The sequence below is a fragment of the Vicia villosa genome, linkage group LG2, assembly GCF_029867415.1.
Source record: "Vicia villosa cultivar HV-30 ecotype Madison, WI linkage group LG2, Vvil1.0, whole genome shotgun sequence".
In the NCBI taxonomy this organism is placed as follows: Eukaryota; Viridiplantae; Streptophyta; class Magnoliopsida; order Fabales; family Fabaceae; genus Vicia; species Vicia villosa.
The window spans coordinates 190,263,488-190,286,545 of NC_081181.1; the positions used below are offsets into that span (position 1 = coordinate 190,263,488).

At 35.2% G+C, this 23,058-nt stretch overlaps 1 protein-coding gene across 1 annotated transcript; it reads left to right on the forward strand.

Moving 5' to 3' along the window:
- Positions 1-219: 219 nt before the first annotated feature.
- On the forward strand, positions 220-5,059 carry LOC131653368 (mitogen-activated protein kinase 19-like). The gene is made up of 10 exons (XM_058923493.1): positions 220-498; positions 1,462-1,870; positions 1,977-2,104; positions 2,209-2,268; positions 3,034-3,183; positions 3,299-3,454; positions 3,598-3,809; positions 3,915-4,016; positions 4,173-4,336; positions 4,493-5,059. Exons 1-10 carry the CDS (start codon positions 475-477, stop codon positions 4,873-4,875), a joined length of 1,788 nt encoding a protein of 595 aa, XP_058779476.1. The 5' UTR covers positions 220-474; the 3' UTR covers positions 4,876-5,059.
- The last annotated feature ends 17,999 nt before the right edge of the window (positions 5,060-23,058 follow it).

The window sequence follows — 23,058 nt, forward strand, 5'->3', positions numbered from 1 at the left end:
TTTTAACGATTGAGATCATCCCATGTCATGTGGTCAATTTCGACTGCAGCATGAAATTCATTTCCTATATTCACCCAAATATTTTAAGACATATTTTTTTAAAAATAAAATAAAAATATACTATAATTGGAATATTTTATATTTTATATTTTTATATATAATTGGAATATAAAAATATTATATAATTGGAATATTCGTATGAGTTTCTTCTCAATCGTCTTTATCTCATTTACTGAAAAAAATCTCTCTCTCTCTCTCTCTCTCTCTCTCTCTCTCTGAATTCAGATCCTCTGAACTGAAAAAGCTTCTGCTTCTACCTAATCCTAACTCCTTGTTCTTGCTAACCAATTTTGGAGTTTTTTTCTTCTTCTTTGTTTGCTGAATTTTGAACTGTTTCCGTGATTTTCGATCTAGGTTTTCTAGTAAACCCTACTTGCTGATTTTTATCTTTTCCCGGAAAGAAAGAAGAACAAGATGCAGAAAGATCAACTCAAGAAGGTTGCTTCTTTATTCTGACTTTAAGATTGCCCCTTTTGTGTTTAGGGTTTGTTACTGTATTTCGAACTGACACGGAACTGGATGATGCGAAAGGAATCTAAAATTAGAAATTGGGGTCAAGAACTTGAGTATGATGAAACATATGATTGTAAAAATTGTTGCTTTATGTTTTTATTGGTGTTTCTTGATATGAAGTTGAGGGTTTTCTGCTTCTTAGTTTATATGGTTTTAGTTTACGAGGTTCTAGTTTTGGTTGAGTATCCGTTATCTTTGATGGGTTGATTTAATGGTGGGTATTGCTGGGTTTTGAATAACGGTCGTGGGCATAAAGGTTTTTGCAATTTCGGTGGTTAAGGTGTTGCCACACTGTTTGTAAAGGCTTTCGTGATTTCGGTAACACCACACTGTTTGTAAAGGCTTTGGTGATTTCGGTAACACCACACTGTTTGTAAAGGCTTTCGTGATTTCGGTCAGTATAGATGTTGCCACACTATTTGTGGTCGTAGCGGTGTGAATTAATACAACATGTTCTTTAATATAAAATCGGTGATATATGCTGATACTGTTTGTCAGTTGCCTTTTTTGCAGTCGTGTGCCTTTTTTAAACTTGGATATTGTTCCGTGGCTATTAACTTTCGCTTGCCTTTCATTATTGATTATTTTGTGTTAGTTAGAATTTTTAAATATAATTTTAGAGTCTATTTGAGTCTAGTTATTTATGTGTAAGAAGATACGATTATTTGGAAGCTTATATAATTTAATGGTTTTGTGTGATGATTTGTGAAACCATAATGGTTAAACCGCATTGTGTTGAGCTATGTGAAACCCAAATATTAGGTTAACTTATGGTGCTTAAATATTTAGTTATGTTGGTTTCTACTATTTTTTTGTCCAGTGATTCTAGTTACTTTGTAGTTTTGGTAAAGAGTTGTATGGAACATGATACTTGGAATAAATGTGCAGGATATTAAAGAGGTCAAGTTTTTCACCGAGTATGGCGAAGCCAATAGATACAAAATTCTGGAAGTTATTGGCAAGGGTAGCTACGGAGTTGTTTGTGCAGCAATTGACACACACACTGGTGGAAAAGTTGCAATCAAGAAGATTCATGATGTTTTTGAACATAACTGCGACGCCATTAGAATTCTGAGGGAAGTCAAGTTGCTTAGGCTTTTAAGACACCCTGATATTGTTGAGATTAAGCGGATTATGTTGCCGCCTTCAAAGAGGGAGTTTAAAGATATTTATGTTGTCTTTGAGCTCATGGAGTCTGATCTCCATCAAGTCATCAAAGCTAACGATGACTTTACCCGTGAACACCAACAGTTTTTTCTTTATCAGATGCTTCGGGCATTGAAGTTTATGCATACAGGTCTGAACTCTCTCACTTTTGGCCTTCAAGTGCCTTTACACATATGTATTATTTCCATAATTTATGGTGCTTAATTGCTTCTACATAATCGTATGTACTGTTGCAGCAAATGTATATCACAGAGACCTTAAGCCAAAGAATATACTGGCAAATGCAAACTGCAAACTCAAAGTATGTGATTTTGGACTTGCACGAGTTGCATTCCATGATACCCCAGCAACAACTTTTTGGACGGTAATGTAGTCTATTTGATTTGCATTTCTAATAAAGCATGTAAAAGGCATGACTGTTTCTGTATGAAGTTGAGTTTTTTAAGCTTCCTTTTGTTGCAATTTCAGGATTATGTTGCTACAAGATGGTATAGAGCCCCTGAATTATGTGGCTCTTTCTTTGCTAAGGTATAGTTTGGTTAAATTTTTTGTATATGACTCATCTGTGGTTTCTGAAGGTTATAGTTTGTGACAATACTTTTTATGTGGTCATCTGTACCTTGGGCGATAAACTATTTTCTTGACTTTATTGTATATTGTATTGATTGGCTTTTTGTACCTTGTGCTCGTAATGATCGAATCCCCTAAAACTCTAATTTGTAATCCTAAGCATATTTTTAGGTTTGAGTGAGGCAGAGCAATGAGTTTTGAGTACAGTGTTCAGTTTGGATGTAAAACGTAGAAAAGCTGAGTAAATTGTTGATGGAGAGAAATTTAATTAAATCTTTCCATTAATTATGTCAGGGGATCCTAGTCCTTAAACTAATAAGGCATATAGAGGTAATTAGACTTTAACAAGATTTTGGTAGCTGGTCAATGGGGGAAAGTTCATAAGATTTTATGTCAGCAATGTGGTAGTATATTTTTTGGTTATTGATTATTATCGTTCCACTATTTTACGAGGTAGGAGAAATTGAAAATGTGTTTTCTAACTTGTAAAAATGCTGCACTTATTTCTCTATGAAATGCTTTCTGTGTGTTTAATAGTAAAGAGTAATGCCTAGATTATAATAATTCTTGTTCAGGGAGGACTATTGATCTCTCCTGGAAGTTGAGTTTATCTGTGCTTCAGGTAACTGTGTCGGTTTGTCTTGTTTCCCTGAAGTGGTTTTGTGGGAGTGTGTAATTTCTCCTCCTCTTTAATATTCTGATTTTGTTAGCATTTTTCTGCAGTACACGCCTGCAATTGATATATGGAGCATTGGATGCATTTTTGCTGAAGTGCTGACAGGAAAGCCACTGTTTCCTGGTAAAAGTATTGTGCATCAATTAGACTTGATCACTGATCTTCTTGGAACACCACCACCTGAAATTATTGCAGGAGTATGGACCACATTTTTGTTTTATTAAATAATCTTAATTCTCTCGTGGTTTTTAATGTTTATTCGTGTACAAACTATTCAAATGTTTCACTATTTAATTTTCAAATTTTGTATAGGTTCGAAATGAGAAGGCGAGGAAGTACTTGATGGATATGCGGAAGAAACTTCCTGTACCATTTGAACGAAAATTTCCAAATGCTGATCCATTGGCACTTCGCCTATTGCAAAGGCTTTTGGCATTCGATCCAAAGGATCGGCCGACAGCTCAAGAGGTATCTTTTTACTTAGCATGGCATATATTATGCCCCATCTAGAGAGTATCTATTGGAGGCTATTTCAATATATTTGTATTGGATTTATATATATTTTTCTTCAACATCAATTGGAGAAAACTCATTTTTTGTTTGGTTGGCAGGCACTAGCTGATCCTTTCTTCAAGGGTTTGGCCAGAATTGAGAGAGAACATTCTTCTCCGCCAATTTCAAGAATGGAGTTTGAGTTTGAGAGAAGGCGGGTGTCAAAAGACGATATTAAGGAACTAATATATCGGGAAATACTGGAATATCATCCACAGCTCCTTAAAGATTACAAAAATGGAACTGAAGGCACGAGCTTCATGTACCCTAGGTCAGCTTAACAATGGCTAACTTTTTTATTTGCTGATGTTACAGTTGCACGTTCAAGGTAGAATATATGCATTTCCTGTTATAAACTGTGATATTTTCCTTGCAGTGCAATAGACCAGTTCAGAAAGCAATTTGCTTATCTAGAAGAGAATAATGCTAAATCTGGTCCGGTGATTCCTCCAGCAAGGAAGCATGTCTCCCTTCCAAGGTAAGAATGACATATGCTTTGCAGTTTTAGTATTCAATTCCCTGCTATATCGTGTTGATCTGCGTGTTGAGTTTTGTTGCTTTTTTTAACTTAATTTTCAGATGGTTATGTCATATAATCATATATATATATTTTGTTTTTTTTTGTTTTTGGAAGGTCCACTGTTCTCTCTAGTACAATTCCTCCCAGCACGCAACCATCTTTTACTCCGAATGCCAACAAACATATTGCACAAGAGGCATTCAAAATTTCGAGAGCCGCAGAATCAAATTCTGTAAGTCAATCAAAGGGTTTACGACCTCCTCCAAGAGCGCCAGCAGGTATGAAGAGTGTTTCTTTTCACGAGGGGATTAATAAATTCATTAGAATTCAGAACCAAGAGAGATACAGAGGAGAGAACACGATAAACAGAAAATAAACAAAATAAATATGAACTTGGGTACTAATATGGTTTCATTTTTCTTTTCTCACTTCAGCCAAACCAGGTAGAAGTATAGGGCCAGTTCACTGCGACAATGGGAGAAGCACAAAAGATAATTATGATGCAAGAATCTTCTACCAAAATACTATTCCTCAATCAATCTCTCCACACCCTTTCCAAAGGGTTGTACACTCACAACAAATTTATAAGGATAATTCAGAAGGCAAACATCAACTCTCACCACAGAAGCGTAGCGTGCCAGCCAGACCAGCTATCGATCTTAATACCAATCCATACCACCAGCAGGCCAAGAATGATCTGTTAAACGATCCTGTCACCGTTATTGACGCTAAATTGTTGCATGCACAATCTCAATTTGGTGCAGCTGGTGCTGCAGCAGTCGCTGTTGCTGCTCACAGGCACTCTGCAGGCTTTTAGTTTGGAGTGTCATAGATTGGGAGCTCTCAAAGAGAGATTTGCCACAAATACCTTGTGCCTAAGTTAGGAAGTTAAATTTTAGTTGGGTTTAGTTTTTGTTTTCTATGTCTGCTTACATCTTGTCATCCTTGTAATTATATGTACATCATTTAATTGATTAATAAAAACATTGATTGTTCCTCTCCCTCTTTTGATGAATAAATTATCATAAGTAAAAGGAGAAACATGAAATTGCAAATAAATTCTATTCGGACACTGTTTGGTTTTAAACAGATAAATATGAGAGCAAATCTCAAGCTAAAAGGCTGCAACATGGCTAAGTAAAACATGTAAATTGTATTATCTTAAAATTTCATTAGCATTTTATTTTGGAAGGATAATATCAAATTTGCTAACTGTCCATTCTGCTAATTGGCCATCACTTATGAATATTTCAGTCCCCAAGTCAATTGACAGTGTCCTCCACAAGTTTAGTACCTGGATTCTGCATTAAGTATGTTCACAACAAATATTTTCAAGGAAAAATACCAAGTATTTCTAATATCTATCATTGTCATCGATGATCATTGCCAAAATTGATAGAGGAGCTCAAAATTTAAGTTATTGAAACTTTGAATCATGGATGTTGCCTGATAAAAATAGAGTGATTGAGAAAGCTTTCCAACATCAAGCTCCCAAGTTCTTGGATCACCAACCCAACCTTCGTCTTTCTTTGTCGGATACCCGTACTCGCCCCATACCGCTTGTGGCAAAATTTGGAGTATCTCTTGAGGTTGCGGGTTGCTATACGGATCAGATGGTATCACCGATTTCTCCAAGTGCATTGCATTTCCCGGAGCACAATAGAGAAGGTAGGGATCATTGGGGAACTTAGCCGCATCGGTTCGATGAACTTGCGTTCCATTTGAGAAGGTATGATAAGGAGGATATTGTTCAAGCTGGTTAGACTTACACAATGGCTCAATTTCTGGGTTTATGATCATTTCACCGTATCTGGTTACATCAGATGTGACATCCCCATTGGCTCTTCCCCCTCTCCCTTCTTGATATCAAGAGTGAACCTTACCTTAAAATGTGGTGACTTTGGTATCTACAATTTTGGACTAAACATTACTAATAACTCTAAGCGTTGGTTTAATGGTATAGGTTTGAGTCTTGAGAGTGTGCTCTTCTCAAAGTCCTGGGACCTAATACTATTAGGTCAGCTTTTAAACGATAAGATATCAAGATTTCAAAGAAAAAAAAATAACATTATTTATTTTAAGATTGAACTCCCAATCATTAAAGAACTTCAAAGAAGAAAAAATCTATAAAACACAGACACTCGAAACACGACATTGATACGTAGACATCAGTAATAATTTATATATAATTACAAGTGTCGGTGTCAATTTCAAACACAGGCATGAAGATATAGTCGGTGCTGAAACTTACAATTTGTGTATGAAAATATAAATGGTCACTTACTTGGACGTTGAAAGTATTTGACATCAAAACAATCAGCCATTCTAGGACTTTCCTTTTTTGGTGCTTCTTTTCCGACCTCATTGCATTGATTCCACGATTCAATAGCAACTCTTGAGTCATCTCTTTATCTCCAATGACTGATATGAAATCTCGACCGTTCAATGTTGCGTTCACTGCAAACAATTAAAAGAAACATCTAGCTGCATATATTTTTGAACAATGGTTAAGATTACACTGCTCCATCGTTGTTGGAGTAACAGAATGAGTACCTTAAACAAACTAGTGATGCACTTAAGATGTGTTTCACACTTCTAAAAATTTAAAATTGATCTTAAATATTTTTAGAGATACATTTTTAGATTTTCAGACATGTAAGTGCATGCATATCTCATAAAAGTGTTTTGAATAATGTCAAATACTCAAAGATAGCAAACCTCACACAATACGATTGAAGAAATCACAAAATCACTATTTGGGATTTTTTTCATCAGCTCAGGTCGACTCACAACAAGCATAGGTCGACGCACATAAGTGAAAAATAACAAGTCTGTAAATCTGGACAGTTTAGGTCGACTCACATAAATCATAGGTCGACGCACATAAGTGAAGAAAAGCAACCGACATCTCTGGCTAATTTAGGTTGACTCACTAGCTTCACCAGGTCGACCTCCAACAGGTTAAAATACAAGCTCACTTCACTGGTCCATTTAGGTCGACTCATTTCTTTCACCAGGCCAACCTATCAAGCTTGGGTCGACGCACAACAAGCTTGGGTCGACGCCTACTGAGTGTTGAATTAAATAAAATTCTTTGCACTAATTAGGTCGACGCATACCCTAAAGGAGATTGACGCATCGCTTGCATCAACTGATGTTTTTGGACATCTGATTGTAGCTGCAGCTCAACATTCGCACACTCACATATATACTTTTCTGCACAACTTTCAGAAGCAACATTGAAACTTGAAAGATACACAAGTCTTCTCATCTTCAGTCTTCTTCCTACTCGAACACAACTACACATAATCATTTTTGTGTTTCGGGTACATGTTCAAGTCTAATAACGTCCATGGATAGAAATTGAGTATTCCTTTGGGTGAAGATTGTGAGAGTTTCTCTGTATAAAACCTTTGGGGTTTTGTCCTCCAAGATCAAAGTGATTTGGAGATTTTTGACAAGAGGCTTCGCAAAGGATTCAGCTGAGTGTAGGTCTTGAAGAACAAGGGTTCGTTCAAGAAAGTCACGGTAACCAGAGGATCGAAGGAAGCTATTGGGTCGACTTGATCCTGCTTAAGATCAAGGGGAGAGAAGATAAAGAATCAACATATAACTGGTTTTGTTTTGTTAATTGCTTTAATATTATTTTGTAACAACATTTGCAAATTGTTAAATGAAAACTATCTCAATTCTCGTTTGGAACTGGGGGCAAACGTAGTCGTAGCGAGGAAGATCGACGAACTTCCTAAACAAATCTTGTGATATCTTTTTTTCTTAGTTTTTGAATTGCTTGCTATTGATCTTGGTTGTTAATTGTTAATTTGAAAATTGATCAGAGTGCGGAATTGTGATACGAAAATGTTTATACTACTGAATTGTAATCCTTGATTCCAATCAAAGTTGTTCAATTCACTACTCTTGAATCACCTTAACAAGTTAACAAAGCACACCAAGTATTTGTTGTTTTGCCTTAGTGCAAATATATTTGTTGCACACTAACTGTTTAATAAATTGCCTTAGCCAATTTATCAAACCATTATCTCATTGGAAGTAGGCTGTCAAGCATATCATATTCAAACGGTTTAAGTTTTTGAAAAGTAATTGATTCGTTTCTACTCTTGAGAACATCAATTTGAAGGATAGAAAAACACTTAGAAAGGGGGGGGGGTTGAATAAGTGTGACTTTAAAAACTCTTAAGATAAAAACAATTGCACAATGATTTTTATCCTAGTTCGTTGTTAACAAAACTACTCCAGTCCACCCCCTTTGAGTGATTTACCTTACCTGAGGATTTAATCCACTAATCAACCTTGATTACAATGGTTTTCCACTTAGATACCCTCTAAGTCTTCTAGAGTATTCTGATCACACCTTGATCACTCTAGGAACCTTTTACAAATAAATGTAAAACAAATTCTTACAAGAGTATTGATATGCTTCTTAATAAGCTATAATCACAACTGTGATATTTCTCTTAAGTTCTAAGCTTAAATCTCACTAAGATATTACAAATGAAGTGAGGTTGAAGATGAAGTTTGAGAGCTTTTGAATTTGACAGCGTTTCTGTATTTTTGCGCAAGAGTTGTGTATACAGCTTCTCATCAGAACTTCTATTTATAGGCGTTATGAGAAGATGACCGTTGGGAGCATTTAATGCGTTGCGTGATCCGTACAGCATTGCATTTAATGTTTCACTCTTTTGTCAACTACCTCGAGCTTTGCTTTTCCTGCTTTAACTGACTTTGCCTTTAATAGCTTCTAACATTCCTTTTGTCAGTCAGCGTAGCCTGTCATATTGTACTTGCTTCTGATCTGATGTTTGTAGATACAACGTTTGAATTAATCAGATTCATTCAGCTTGGTGCAGAGCATCTTCTTGTCTTCTGACTTTTAAGTGCTTCTAGCGTGATACCATAAGAACTTCAGTGCTTCTGCTTCTGAACTCAAGTTCTTCTGATGCTTCATAGACCATGTTTTGATTATGCTTGACCATCTTCTGATGTCTTGAGAGACCATGTTCTGATGTTGCATACTTGAACCATCTGAGTCAGTGCTTCTTGCGCTGAATTGTGCATACTCTTTATATATTTCCTGAAATGGAAAATGCATAGGATTAGAGTACCACATTGTCTTATACAAAATTCATATATATTGTTATCATCAAAACTAAGAATATTGATCAGAACAATTCTTGTTCTAACAATCTCCCCTTTTTGATGATGACAAAAACATATATAATTGATATGAATTCGCAATCAGAATATCAGATGAATAAAGACAATTACACAGTTATAGCATAAGCATATAAACATAGTGTGTGAGTATGTCTCCCCCTGAGATTAACAATCTCCCCCTGAAATAAATACTAGAAGAATTTATAAATAAAAGACTTCCCTGAGTTTTTTCCATTTCAGTCGAGACGTTCACATTTGCCTAGAACTTCATAACATTCAGAGCTTCTGCTTCTTGCTTCCATAGGACAGCTTCAGAGCTTTGAATTTCTTCTTGAATCATAGCATGTTTGATTGTATCAGAACATTCTTGAATGTACCAGAGCATCATCAGAGCATCTTTACATCCTGAAATGTTTCAAAACAAACTAGATAAAAATAGTCAGAGCATGAATGAATCAGAACATTCTTAAGAAAGAACATGTATCAGAGCAATGCTAAAAAATATTGATAAGTGCCAAAATGTTGTTATTTTGAGTATATAATTGTGGCACTTATCGATTCTATTCATTCCGTTTTTATAATAAAATCCCCACTTTTGTGTATATATTCACATTATTTAGTTTTCATATGTTTTATATACCGTTTAATAGTTTTTCCTTTGTTTTCATAGGTATTCATGCTTATTGGAGCCTCGAGGAATATCTCGTTTGTGCTCCAGAGATGGACACTTATGTGAGAGATACGTGATGACATAGATGAGTATCGTGGGTTGAGTATAACGGGTTGGTAAGTGTATGTTTGTGAAGAGTGGATATATTTACATTCCTGATAAGTTATTTCTCTTCTAAGAATGTGTTTATTCTTTTCTTGTCTATATCTTTGTTTACTTTTTGCTCATTCAAACCCAAGCTCGAAACCGTAGAAACTGTTGAATGGCATCTCTCCATCTCTGAGGACGATAAATCCCGGATCAATATTTCCAAATCTTTTTTTGTTGCTTGCCCTATACTGCAATCAACAAAATGGCGCCGTTGCCGGGGATGGTTGCGATTGCATCGCAATAGTTTTCGTGGTCTTGAGTTTTGTATATAACGTATATATTGTATAGTTTCACTTGTATATTTTAACTTGTATATGTTTACTTGTTTACATTCACCAATTTTCTCTTTTTGCATGATAATAATTGTATTTGTTCCATACTTGTACATATGTGTTTGTTTGTGTATATAGTTGTATACTTGTGTTTTCCTTTATGTTCGTATAATCGTTGTATATATTTGTACCCGTAACGTTTGTTGAGTGGTTGGTTAGGACACTTTCTTTAGGCTTGTGCGGTAAGACGTCACCATGGCATGACGGAAGGAAGCTACTTTCCAAACACCGAAATAATAATGGCGTCGAGCTAACGACGTAAAACAAGCGCTTGTTGGGAGGCACCCCAACGGTTGTAAAGTTTTGGTTATTTTTATGTTTATGAGGTATTTAGGTGAAGTGGAAGAAAATTGGAACAACTATTGCAGTTCTGATTTTTCTGGTTTTTCTGTCATCCGCTAAGCGATGACAGTAAAATTTTGTTTTCTTGCTTTGTACCAGTGGGGTTCCCCTTCCACTTGGTTCACTCCTTTTCCCACTTTCACCAAGGCTAATTAATAGTATATATTAGTTTTATTTTTCTAATTCTTTTATTGGTTGTTTGTACTCAAATTTTGTTCGGTGATTCGAAGATTTTTAAGGTGATTTTCCAAAGCTTGAGTGTTTCAACTTGCAAATGTATGGTAGGATATTATTTTTTGAAGTTGTATCATTCAAGGTACTCATTTATCGCTTTCTATAGCATAACATGTTTAGGAAACTTTTCATTTGTACAATTACCATACCATTCATTCTTTTGCATTACTTGCTTGTTGATTGAATCACATTAGTTCCCAAACCATAAATGTGAGGAAGCTTTCCATTGTTCATATATGCTGAAGGCCACAATCTTTGTTTTAACTGGATTTTATTATGCTTAATCTTTTGTTTATGTTGATTTTATGAAAGCATGAAAAGGATCAAGGCATTTTGTTTCATTTTGAGCACAACCACCATAACCAAATAGTCAATTCACCTTGTGAGTGTGTGATCATTTGTTAAACCTTTTGAGCTTTTTGTCAATGTCCATGTTGTTTTTGCTAAATGCTTATCTTTGAGTGTTTAGTTCTCATTTTTGCATGGATGATTGATTCTTTGTTTTCTTGAACCCTCAACCATGATTTTTGGTATGAATTTTTACCTTGCCTTAGAAAGTAGGGAGTATTCACATGATGATGTGGTTGAATTCAAGTTGGGGAGAAGAATGATTATGTACTTATTAGGTTGTTGCTATGAGGTTGAAAAAAAAGAAAAAGAAAAAAAAAGTGAAAAGAAAAGAAAAGAAAAAGAAAGAAAAAATGTGAAAAAGTTTTGAAAAAGAAAAAGAAAAAGAAAAGAGAAGCGAATAATTGTGCTAATAAGTTTTGTGATTGGTTTGAGAAACTTGTGGTTAAGGAAGAAGTTTAATCGAGATTTTGTTGTTTGAATCTTTGGTGGATTAATCACTCCCTTAGGTTTAGGCAAGTTTTTGTTTCGATTAGCCTTAGGACATATTCCTTGTTTGTTAACCAAGCCACATTACAACCTTGAAAAGCCCTTGTGATTCTTGCTTTTATATCTTCAATGTGATTTTTGGATGAATGCATAATTTAATCTTTTGTTTGCAAGATTGTTGGATGAGTGTTAAAAGTCCTTCACCTTTGTGTGTTCTTCATCCATTGATGAAATTTTGCTAGGTGTGATTCATGATGTAAGCATGTATTGTGTTAGAATGTTTTATATGCTTTTTGTACTTAGGATTAGTTTCATTTACATGTTGTCGTTGTAGGATAGTGGTAAGTATTTACTTTGTTTATACGTTTTTGTATTGAGCCATACATTTGTTTTTGGTTTTCAAAACTTTTTGATTCACAATTATTTGGTTTATTACTTTTGATTCTTTGATTTATTTGACATTGTTTGAGGACAAACAAAGTTTCAAGTTGGGGAGAGTTTGATAAGTGCCAAAATGTTGTTATTTTGAGTATATAATTGTGGCACTTATCGATTCTATTCATTCCGTTTTTATAATAAAATCCCCACTTTTGTGTATATATTCACATTATTTAGTTTTCATATGTTTTATATACCGTTTAATAGTTTTTCCTTTGTTTTCATAGGTATTCATGCTTATTGGAGCCTCGAGGAATAAAGTGTCGAAGGCACGGCTCCGATTGCACGATTTTGGATCAAATAAGCAAGATTTGTGCAGAGAGGTCCGCTTAGCGGCGTCTAAGCGCGCTTTCCAGTGGCGAACCAATTTTCCTGGCCGCTAAGCGGCAGCTCTGGCCGCTAAGCGGAGCCCTGTTTACTGTTCTAGATATTTTTGTAATACGTGTAGTCCGCTCAGCGAGGTTTGGCCGCTAAGCGGCCGTAGCAGAAATTGTGTTTATATTTCTTCATTTGTAACATATCTAGGGTATGGTTTTGGGAAAGTTTTGGTTCCAACTCCATCATTTTCATTCTTAGATCAAGATTAGCTTAGAAAACAACACCGGGTCATGCACTTGGAAGATCGGAGGTGGATTTCTCATCAACCGGAGCTGACAACCCGCGAGATGTTTGGTTTATCTCTTCTATTCTCTGTGTATTTCTTTGTGTTGGGTTTTTTTGTATAGTTACTTGAATCTTATGTATGTTTACCGATTATAATGTTATGTTTAACTTGCTTTACAAATCTGTGTTGATGTTGTTCTGGATTTTTGCTCTGTGCTGGAGATTTGAGTTGCTTTAGAGATAAACTGCTTGAATCTTTATCTAGGATGATATTCTGTTGGTTCTGAACTCTAGAGATAGATTTAGAGCTAGCATTCACTATTTGTATCTGTTCTTAATGCTTTCGTGTTTGAGCGGCACGCGAGAGATCGCCGACGCGAGAATACGGATGTTCTCGCCACTTTGCGTTAGAGATAACCTTAGTTGTGAGATGATCTCGTTTGTGCTCCAGAGATGGACACTTATGTGAGAGATACATGATGACATAGATGAGTATCGTGGGTTGAGTATAACGGGTTGGTAAGTGTATGTTTGTGAAGAGTGGATATATTTACATTCCTGATAAGTTATTTCTCTTCTAAGAATGTGTTTATTCTTTTCTTGTCTATATCTTTGTTTACTTTTTGCTCATTCAAACCCAAGCTCGAAACCGTAGAAACTGTTGAATGGCATCTCTCCATCTCTGAGGACGATAAATCCCGGATCAATATTTCCAAATCTTTTTTTTGTTGCTTGCCCTATACTGCAATCAACAAATATCAGAGCAAACTTTGATAAGTTCTTAAAAGAAATATGTATCAGAACATATGAGAGATAAGAATGTATTAGAGCATATTCTGCCACGAGAATATCGGAACATTCTTCCTTCTTGCTTCTGATCTTGAAGCTTCACAGCACTAAGCTTGCTTCAATTCCAAGAACATGCTTCTTTATAGAATTGCATTTCCCCATGTATTTGCTTCTTATGTTGAGCTTTTTCAGAATGTCTTCAATCCTGCAAAAATCTCAAAGACATAGAACTTGCAAATAATGTTAGGAATGTTGAGACTTAATCCCAGTAACTGATATAATAAACCAAATCAATTATCATGTTTCTCCCCCTTTTTGTCATAACATCAAAAAGCATACAAAAGATTCAGATGAAAAACAAAATGAGTGAAGAAGATAATATTTCATTGATTCAATAAAATATCAGAAGATACAAAAAGATAGAAGCAGATGCAAGAAACAGATGCAAGAAACAAGAAAACAACTAAGACCAAAGGACTACGACTAGCCTAGCTTAGAAACTATTTTGGCCAGAAGGTTTTGAATCTCAGAAGTGCTTTCAGTCTGCGTCTTCATAAATGATCTAAACTCATTGTGAGTATCTTCATGCTTATCCAAACGAGAAGCTAGATCAGCTTGATTCTTTTGAAGAACCTTCATGGCGTTCACCAGAACAGAAGGTTCATCAGAAGAAGCTTCACAACTATCATTCAAAGGAGTAGCATGCTCAACAGCAGCATCAATCATGAGAACATCATCTTGATTTTCCTGAACAGGAAGTTTCTCAGCAGGATGATTCTCAGCATCTTGAGTCTCAGCATCAGCTTTAGAAGCATCTTCAGCATATTCTGGAGCAGGGATATCAGAATCAGAATTTGGAGGTGTGGGAGCAGCAATTTCTGATGGGTATTCAACAACTGGATATACTATATTTGGTGCTTTCTCTTAGGGATTCTCCCTTAGCCAGTTGAATAATGACTGAAGGTCTCCAGTCAGAACAATGAATTGAAGCTTCCATACAACCAATGCAAGGCATGGTTCATCTTCAAGCTCATCTACAAACTTCTTCTCCTCAAGAGATCTCCAATTTCTGATTGGATGATAGTACTTACCATCATCAACTTCTAAGAAATGACCAGGAGAACCAGATGCCTCAGCCACGCATCTCTTCTGGATGTTCATAGCATCAAAATGAAAGTCCTTCTTAAAGATTTTCCATAAGCTTCGAATAGCAACATGATCCAACTTGGAGTCATGAGCAGCTCTCAAAGTTTCCATCCTTGTTTTGAACTTAAGCTTGAATAGGTCAAAGCAGATATCAATAGAGGGTTCAGAAGGATTAAAGGTGAAACGATAATCAGGGTACATAAGACAATAGGGGTTGAATTTTCTTAAGAACAAAGCAGGAGTTAAAGAAGGTGGAGAATCTGTGGTGAAGGTGGATGAAGATGAATTTTCAGAAGGTGTTGGGGGAATGGCATTTAGTGGTTGAGGGTTCAGAATTTGTGTAGAAGGAGGTGATTGGTTACTGTTTGGGATAGAGAAGGATCTGTGGGGTTCAGAATGAGGAGGCTTTTTCTGAGAGGAACAGGTAGAATAATCTGCACGAAAAGATTTCTTAATGCGCTTCTCAAGGTATTCATAAGATTGTACTTTGAGAGGATCGAAGGGTTGCTTCTGCTTCTTTGCTGGCTTAGCATTAGGTCCTGCTTCTGAGGCCTTTCTCTTCAATTTCTTTTCTTTCTTCTTCTGTTCTTTCTGTCTCTACTCATTCAAAGATGGAAGAGTTCTCCCTCGAATCCACGCAGGATCAGCAGAGGTTTGAGCTTTGACACATGATTTCAAATAGCGCTTAACAGACTTGTCTAGCTCTTCTTTGAACATGTGAGAGAAACTCTCAACAGGGGTTCTTCTAGTCAGAATATCTGGAAATATTCTTGGAATAGAAGTTACCTTTTCAATCAGCTGCAGCCTTTGTAAATCAAACGCATTCAGAATACGTCCTTGTATGACAGTTAAGAACTTGGGTGAACCAACAGCTCTCAGAAGATCCATCAAGTCACTTTCCATCAGAATATCTGAAATCATTCTGGAAAGAGGGATAATACTCTTCTTGAAATTTGGATTCTTCTTGCGTTCTTCATCTCTTGATTCTTCAATATTTGTCTTCAAATGTTGAAAGAGAATGTTTGAGAGATTAAATTTCATACCTTTTCCAATGCAGAAAAGTACATACTTCTGATCCTGATTTACATACGTAGCAGCAAGAGATAGCTTTATATGATAGAGAGATCCCAGAATAATCTCAGCCCAAACTCTATAGGAAGGCTTCAAAGAAGTAGTTTGATGAGATGCAGATCCAGAGGAAGACAATTCTCTATCAACTTTCTCCCAATCAACTCTACCAGGAAGAGCACATGTGATTCCATCTGTGTCATCAAGACCATACAGCTTCCTTATCATCTTCTCAGTCACAACAACTTCATGCCCTAATACGAAGGAGATGATAGCAGTTGGAGTAACTGTTGCATGAGTCCAGAAATCCTTAACCAAGAGAGGATAAACAGGTCCAACCAATCTTTCAAAGTAGTTTGACCAACCTTGTACCAGCATTTCAGCCTTGGTTTTGAAATCATGTTCCAATAGATTTTCAAAATCCACCATTGTTTCGCAGAGAACTTCCAGTTCATCATGAGGGATGGAACAAGTCTTCAAGGGATGATATCCATATTTGTGTTGAACAAGATGCGCCAAAGACATTTTGTGTTGAATACTTGAGGATGGAAGCATGAATTCACTCTGAGATTCGGTTTAGAAACTAGAGTTTATGCAAAAACGAGAAAGAAAGAGATGAATGAAAGAGACAATGAATGAAGAGAGAGAATGTAAAGAGATGAATTGTTATGGAGATGAGTTTATATAGAGACAGATTTGAAATGAAATGCAATATGCGTTTGAATGAACAGGATTACAGAAAAACATAGAATCAAATGCATTTAATGAGAAATGACGTTAGGAGAGATAACGTAATATTTGAAATGATTTGCACAATTACCTAGGGCGGCGTCTCCTCAACTGCACGCGTACTTGTCCAAATAGAGTGAACACGTGTTCAACATCTGGAAAGCTGGTGACAACTGTTTTGCTTTAGAAGAGATTCTGAATCAACTTAGATAATGAAACGTTAGTAATAACAGAATCAGAATTTCTAATTGATCAACATTAGAACTTCTTATAAGAAGATAAAGCAAATTCATTTCAGAACTAATCCATACGTCAGAACTTCTCATCTTCTCATTCTGGGCATAAATCCATACTGATATTGTGGACCTCCGATTTTTTTAATTCCGGGCCATACCTCTGTTCTGTAGAGATACGTGAACTGACTCTTTTTTATCGCTTAATGCTTTCGCATTTTGAAAATTCACAGAGTCGCCACCGACCTTTTATTTTATCCAATTAAGGAAAGGTTTATAAAAGAAACATAAAAAAGACCTTTAAGAAATTCTGGGTAAGGGGGTAGGTTATACAAAGGGAAGGTGTTAGCACCCTTTGTATCCATGGTTATCCATGGGCTCTTAAGTTTGCTTAGCTCACTTGTTTTTCGATCACTTTTCAATTGCTCTGAAATTGCTCATATGTGGTTTCAAATACCTTTGTAAATTGAATTTTGTAATGATCCGTGTGTGGATGTATACAAAATGCTTGTTTATCTTTCGAAAGATGTTTTGAAAAGAACGTTAACTTCGTAATAATCCGTGTTTGGATGTATACAAAGTATTTTCTTTTTGGAAAGTTTTGTTTTGAAAAACAACAGTGTATGAGAATTTTGTTGGTTTTGATTTGAGCAAGCAAACTAGGAGGTCTACCTTGAGTTGTAAGGTCTTTATCCTATTTCCTTTAAAAATCTATCCTTTCACCGGATATAAACGCAAGGTTCGATTTTGTACTCAAAACAGTGGAATTTTGACTTTGATTTTGAAAAGAATGAGAAGGGATTACCTTAAAAGGTGCAAGTGTGATTGTGATTGTATTCAGATATTTTATCTTTGAAGTTAGTGATCTAACGGTTCAATTTTATCTTTGACATACACGCAGTTTATATTTGCTGGAAATTAAAATGCGGAAATGTAAAGTGCGGAAAGTAAATCTACGCTATTACATCGATTGTGCAGGAAATGTAAACTAGCCTATTTACATGAATTTGACATCCTATACATTTATCTAGGAATTGAAATTGCAAGAAAAATAAAAGGCATGTTTTTGGATTTTTTATGATTTGATTTTAATTATAATTAATGCATGATTAATTAAATTAAAATGAAGAAAAAAGATGAAAATAGATTTAAACCTAGAAATTAAGTTTAAAATATGTACAAAATATCTGTTAATTAATTTTAAAACAAAACTAATTTTTTTGGAATTTTTGGAATTGATTTGAAATTGATTTAAGCTAATTAAAACATAATTATACAAATAATTATACAAATAATTAAAACTTAAAGAGAAAAATTATCCTAAATATGTACAAAATTAGTTTATAATATATAAACAATATTTAACACAAAGAACAATTTTTTTTATGATTTTTTGATTGGTTAGAATAATTAAAAAGCCAATATATAAATATATACTAATTAATTATGCAAAATATTGAAATTTTGAAGAAAAATAAAATATTTTTATTTCAGAAAATAATATATTATTTTAGAATTCTAAAAATATTTTTTGTGTATTTTTTGGATTTTTAAAACTATTTTTAATTAATTTAACAAAGAAATTAAAATAAAAATAAGAGATAAAAGGATACTGATCAGATGTGGAAATTAAATGAGGGAGTATGATGCGCATGCGTGTTCTGAGGCGTTGGATGAGCTGTTAAGCAAGATCAGATGGTCCAGACTTTGAGGCACATGGTACACGTTACACCTGCAAAACACTTGATTAGAGATAAATTTAAAAAAACACGCGCGCGCTTCTGAACCAATGGGAGGAAGACACGTCTTCGTCTTCAACCTTCAGACAAGGCCTTTAACAACGCTTTTGTAAAAAAGCGCTATAGTAAGTGAACCCTAAATCTGCAAAATAACGAATAGGGGTAAACAAGCATAAAAATCAGGCGCGATGGTACCATTGGATTCGTCTTGTTCCACTGAATGTAACCCTGCCCTTAATTTGTTTTAATTTTGGCCCTAATGAAGAACCCTAATTTTGAGCTAAGAAAACCCTAAAATGGTATATGCTACAAACGGCCATTAAAATCCAATTGAAGCTCCAGAAACGACCAGAGCTTCAAACCAAACACAATTATGCATCTACATCTTGTTAAATATGCGTGTGTTATGAGATATAAGTTGGTTTTAGTTTGAACAAACCGTGGCCTATATAGCTCGATTCAATGAGGTTTAAGACTTGCAATTGATTGGAATAGCTTCAGTGAAGCTCAGAGATGATGTGTGAATGCTTAGTTTGTATTGAAATGGACTGAAATTAAAAACTCGAATTTGAATTTTCTTTGAATTTTTTCAAGTGATTACAAGTGTATATGAGCAAGGCTTTGTTTCTGATTCGTGTCTCTATGTTACTGAAGCATGCTAGCCTATTTATAAGCATTGAGTGCTTAGAATTGAAGCTAAGAAGCAACTAGTTGCCTTTGTGGAATTCTTGCATTTTTTATATTAAAAAAGCTTTGAATTATTGACCAAGTCCTCTTGTCTTCAATGCATCTGCCTTGCTCTTCAATTCTCTGCAGAAAGATGAAGATTCCTTGGGTGAGTCATGCTTGGAAGTTAAGCTACCATTTATCCATCCATTTTCCTTTTAATTTTAATCTTAAAATAAGATAAAATCAAGCAAAAAATGAATAAAAATGGTGTGGGCTTAGTCTTGGTCGTGGGAGGCCCATAATAACATGGCAAGGATGTTTGAATGCTGAAAACTTGGCCCCATTTGGAAAAAATACATTTTTGAGCAATGTTGATTTCATGCATTTTCCCAAAATTTAGCCAACTTCAACAAGGTGTAAATCCCTCAATTTTTGTCATATGAAGGAGATCTTGCACTTTTTGGAAACCTCAAAGAGTCCTCTAACCAATGCCTTTGGTCTCATGTCAAAATGATTTTTGAAGCTCCTTGTGTGTCCTTTTGAAAAAAGTGTCTTTTTGTTGACTTTGAAAATGACCTGTAATGTCTTTGATCATATTTTTCAAATGGTGAATCCAATGACCATGGGATCAATGGCATTTGAAAGATAATTGAATTTCCTTCAAAACAAGCTTTGGTTTGAATTTTTTGGATGAAGGATGAGAGAGTTATGATCAGTCAAAGTTGAGTTGACTTTTCAGGCAAAAACCCTAATTTTGAATCTTAGGGTTTTGTTGATTTTTGATCTTTCCTTGATGAATTATGATCATCCAATGATCAAATGATGAATCCTTTGACAAAATATGGACTTTGACAAAAAATTTCATTTTTGATTGTCTGTTGACTTTTTTGGTCAAACGGGTCGTCTGTTGACTGTTTGAGCTGCTGACGGTGCGTCTGAGTGAATTGAAGTTTGAAAATTTGTATGATGGTACTTTGAGATATATGGATGTGTATGAAATCCATTTGAGCTCTCAAAAACTTGTTGCTCCTGTAAAAACAAGAAAAACCCTGATTAGGGACTGTTTGTGTAGGAGACAGTTAAGCGTACCTGATTTTTGTGCAGTGTTGAGTCTCTGCTAATCGCGTGATATTCAGAAGACTTCTAGAACAAAGATCTTGGAATTTTGAATTGTGAAAGATTGATTTGATTGATGGTACAAAACACTGAGAATTATACTGCCAGCAGTTTGGCTGTCGACTGACTGTCCAGGTATTGATGTAGCAGTTAGAGTGAAAAAATCAACAGTCAAAGTTAATTTTCTTTTTTGTTGTTTTTGTTTTATGTGAAAAATGAAAGTTTATTTACATGACTTGTTAAAAACATAGACATAATAAATAACTAATATACTGTTACCAGTACAGTCTGAGTTTCCTGATTCTGCGCCTGCAAAAAGATTTAACTCTGTACCAATTGTGTCAGTACTATTTATTTGTAAATAAATAAAATAGCATGTGTGAAGTAATAAACAGTATTTGGCGTTTGCGTAAGAATAAATTCAACTGCAGGCCAAATTACTGTATAAGAAAAATTCTAAAAACTAAGTGTTTCGTATGTTAGGATATTTGTTGAAATAATCCATGATTATATGAGACTTTTAATTTTCAGATTGGAGTTTTCTTGAAAAAAGATGTGGGCAAATTTTGGGGTATAACAGATATTCTTCAGAATGAACTTAAACCTATCTTCAGCAAGGGGTTTTGTAAAGATATCAGCCCATTGATGGTCTGTATCCACAAAGTTTAAAGATAGAACACCCTTCTGAACATAGTCCCTAATGAAATGATGTTTAATCTCAATATGTTTAGCTTTGGAATGTAAGATTGGATTCTTAGATAAACAGATAGCAGAAATATTATCACAGAAGATAGGAATGTTACTCTCATATATTTGATAATCTTCTAGCTGACTCTTCATCTAGAGCATCTGTGTACTACATCCAGCAGCAACAACATATTCTGCTTCTGTTGTAGAAAGGGCAATTGTAGCTTGCTTCTTGCTGTACCAGGAGATCAGATGACTTCCAAGAAATTGAAAACTTCCAGAAGTACTCTTTTTTCAATTCTATCTCCACCGTAATCAGCATCACAAAATGCTACTAAGTTGTATTCTTTAGATTTTCTGTAGACTAAACCAACATTAGTAGTACCTTTCAGATACCTCAGGATTCTCTTAACAGCTGTTAAGTGAGATTCTCTAGGATCTGATTGGAATCTTGCACACAGACACACACTGAATAAAATATCAGGTCTAGAAGCAGTAAGATATAGAAGAGATCCAATCATACCTCTGTAGAGCTTCTGATCTACCTACTTACTTACCTCATCCTTACCTAAGATACACGTTGGATGCATAAGAGTCTTTGCTTCTTTGCTTTCATAAAGATTAAACTTCTTCAGAAATTCTTTCACATACTTGGTTCGATGAACATACGTTCCATCAGAAGTTTGGTTGATTTGAATCCCAAGAAAATACTTGAGTTCTCCCATCATGCTCATTTCAAATTCAGCCTGCATAGACTTAGCAAACTCCTTTCCAAGTGTAGCATTAGATGTTCCAAAGATAATATCATCAACATAAATTTGGAAAATTAAAATATCCTTTTTAAAGGTTTTACAAAAGAGAGTAGTATCCACTTTTCCTCTAGTGAAACAATTATCCAAAAGGAAAGAACTTAATCTTTCATACCAAGCTCTAGGAGCTTGCTTCAATCCGTATAATGACTTCTTTAGTTTAAAAACATGTTTTGGAGACTTAGAGTCTTCAAAACCAGGAGGTTGGTGGACATAGACTTCCTCATCTATATAACCATTTAAGAAGGCACTCTTAACATCCATCTGATATAGAGTGATGTTATGTTGAGTGGCAAAAGAAATCAATAAGCGAATAGATTATAACCTGGCCATTGGTGCAAAGGTTTCTGTATAGTCTATACCTTCTTGCTGACTATATCCCTGAGCAACCAGTCTGGCTTTGTTTCTTACAACTTCTCCTTTTTCGCTTATCTTGTTTCTGAAGACCCACTTTGTACCAATGATGTTAAATCCTTTTGGTTTAGGAACAAGATCCCACACATCATTCCTTGTAAACTGATTTAGTTCTTCTTGCATGGCAATTATCCAGTCTGCATCTTCTAGAGCTTGATCAACAGAAGTTGGCTCGATCAGAGAAATAAGACCTAATTGACATTCTGCATTGTTCTTAAGGAATGCTCTTGTTCTGATAGGATCATCTTTCTTTCCAAGAATGACATCTTTTGAGTGAGCAGAGTTGAGTCTAGAAGATCTTCTGACAGTTGGCTCTTCAGAAATTCTGAGATTCTCTAAAGAAGGAGCAACTTGATCTTTTGATACTTTGCTTCTGGGTTCTTCAACTTCTCATACTTTGCTTCTTGGTTCTTCAGCTTCTGAAATTGAGATATCTATATCTGCAAAATTCTCAAACTGCTTTGGCTTTTCAAGACCAAGCTTATCATCAAATCTGATATTGATTGATTCTTCAACAATCAATGTTTCAGTATTGTATACTCTATAGCCTTTAGAGCGTTCAGAATATCCAAGAAGGAAACACTTCTGTGCCTTAGAATCAAACTTACTCAGATGATCTTTAGTATTCAGAATAAAACAAACACATCAAAAAGGATGAAAATATGAAATGTTGGGCTTTCTGTTCTTCCACAATTCATAAGGAGTCTTATTAAGAATAGGTCTAATAGAGATTCTATTTTGAATATAACATGCAGTGTTTATTGCTTCTGCCTAGAAATGCTTAGCCATATTGGTTTCGTTGATCATGGTTCTGGCCATT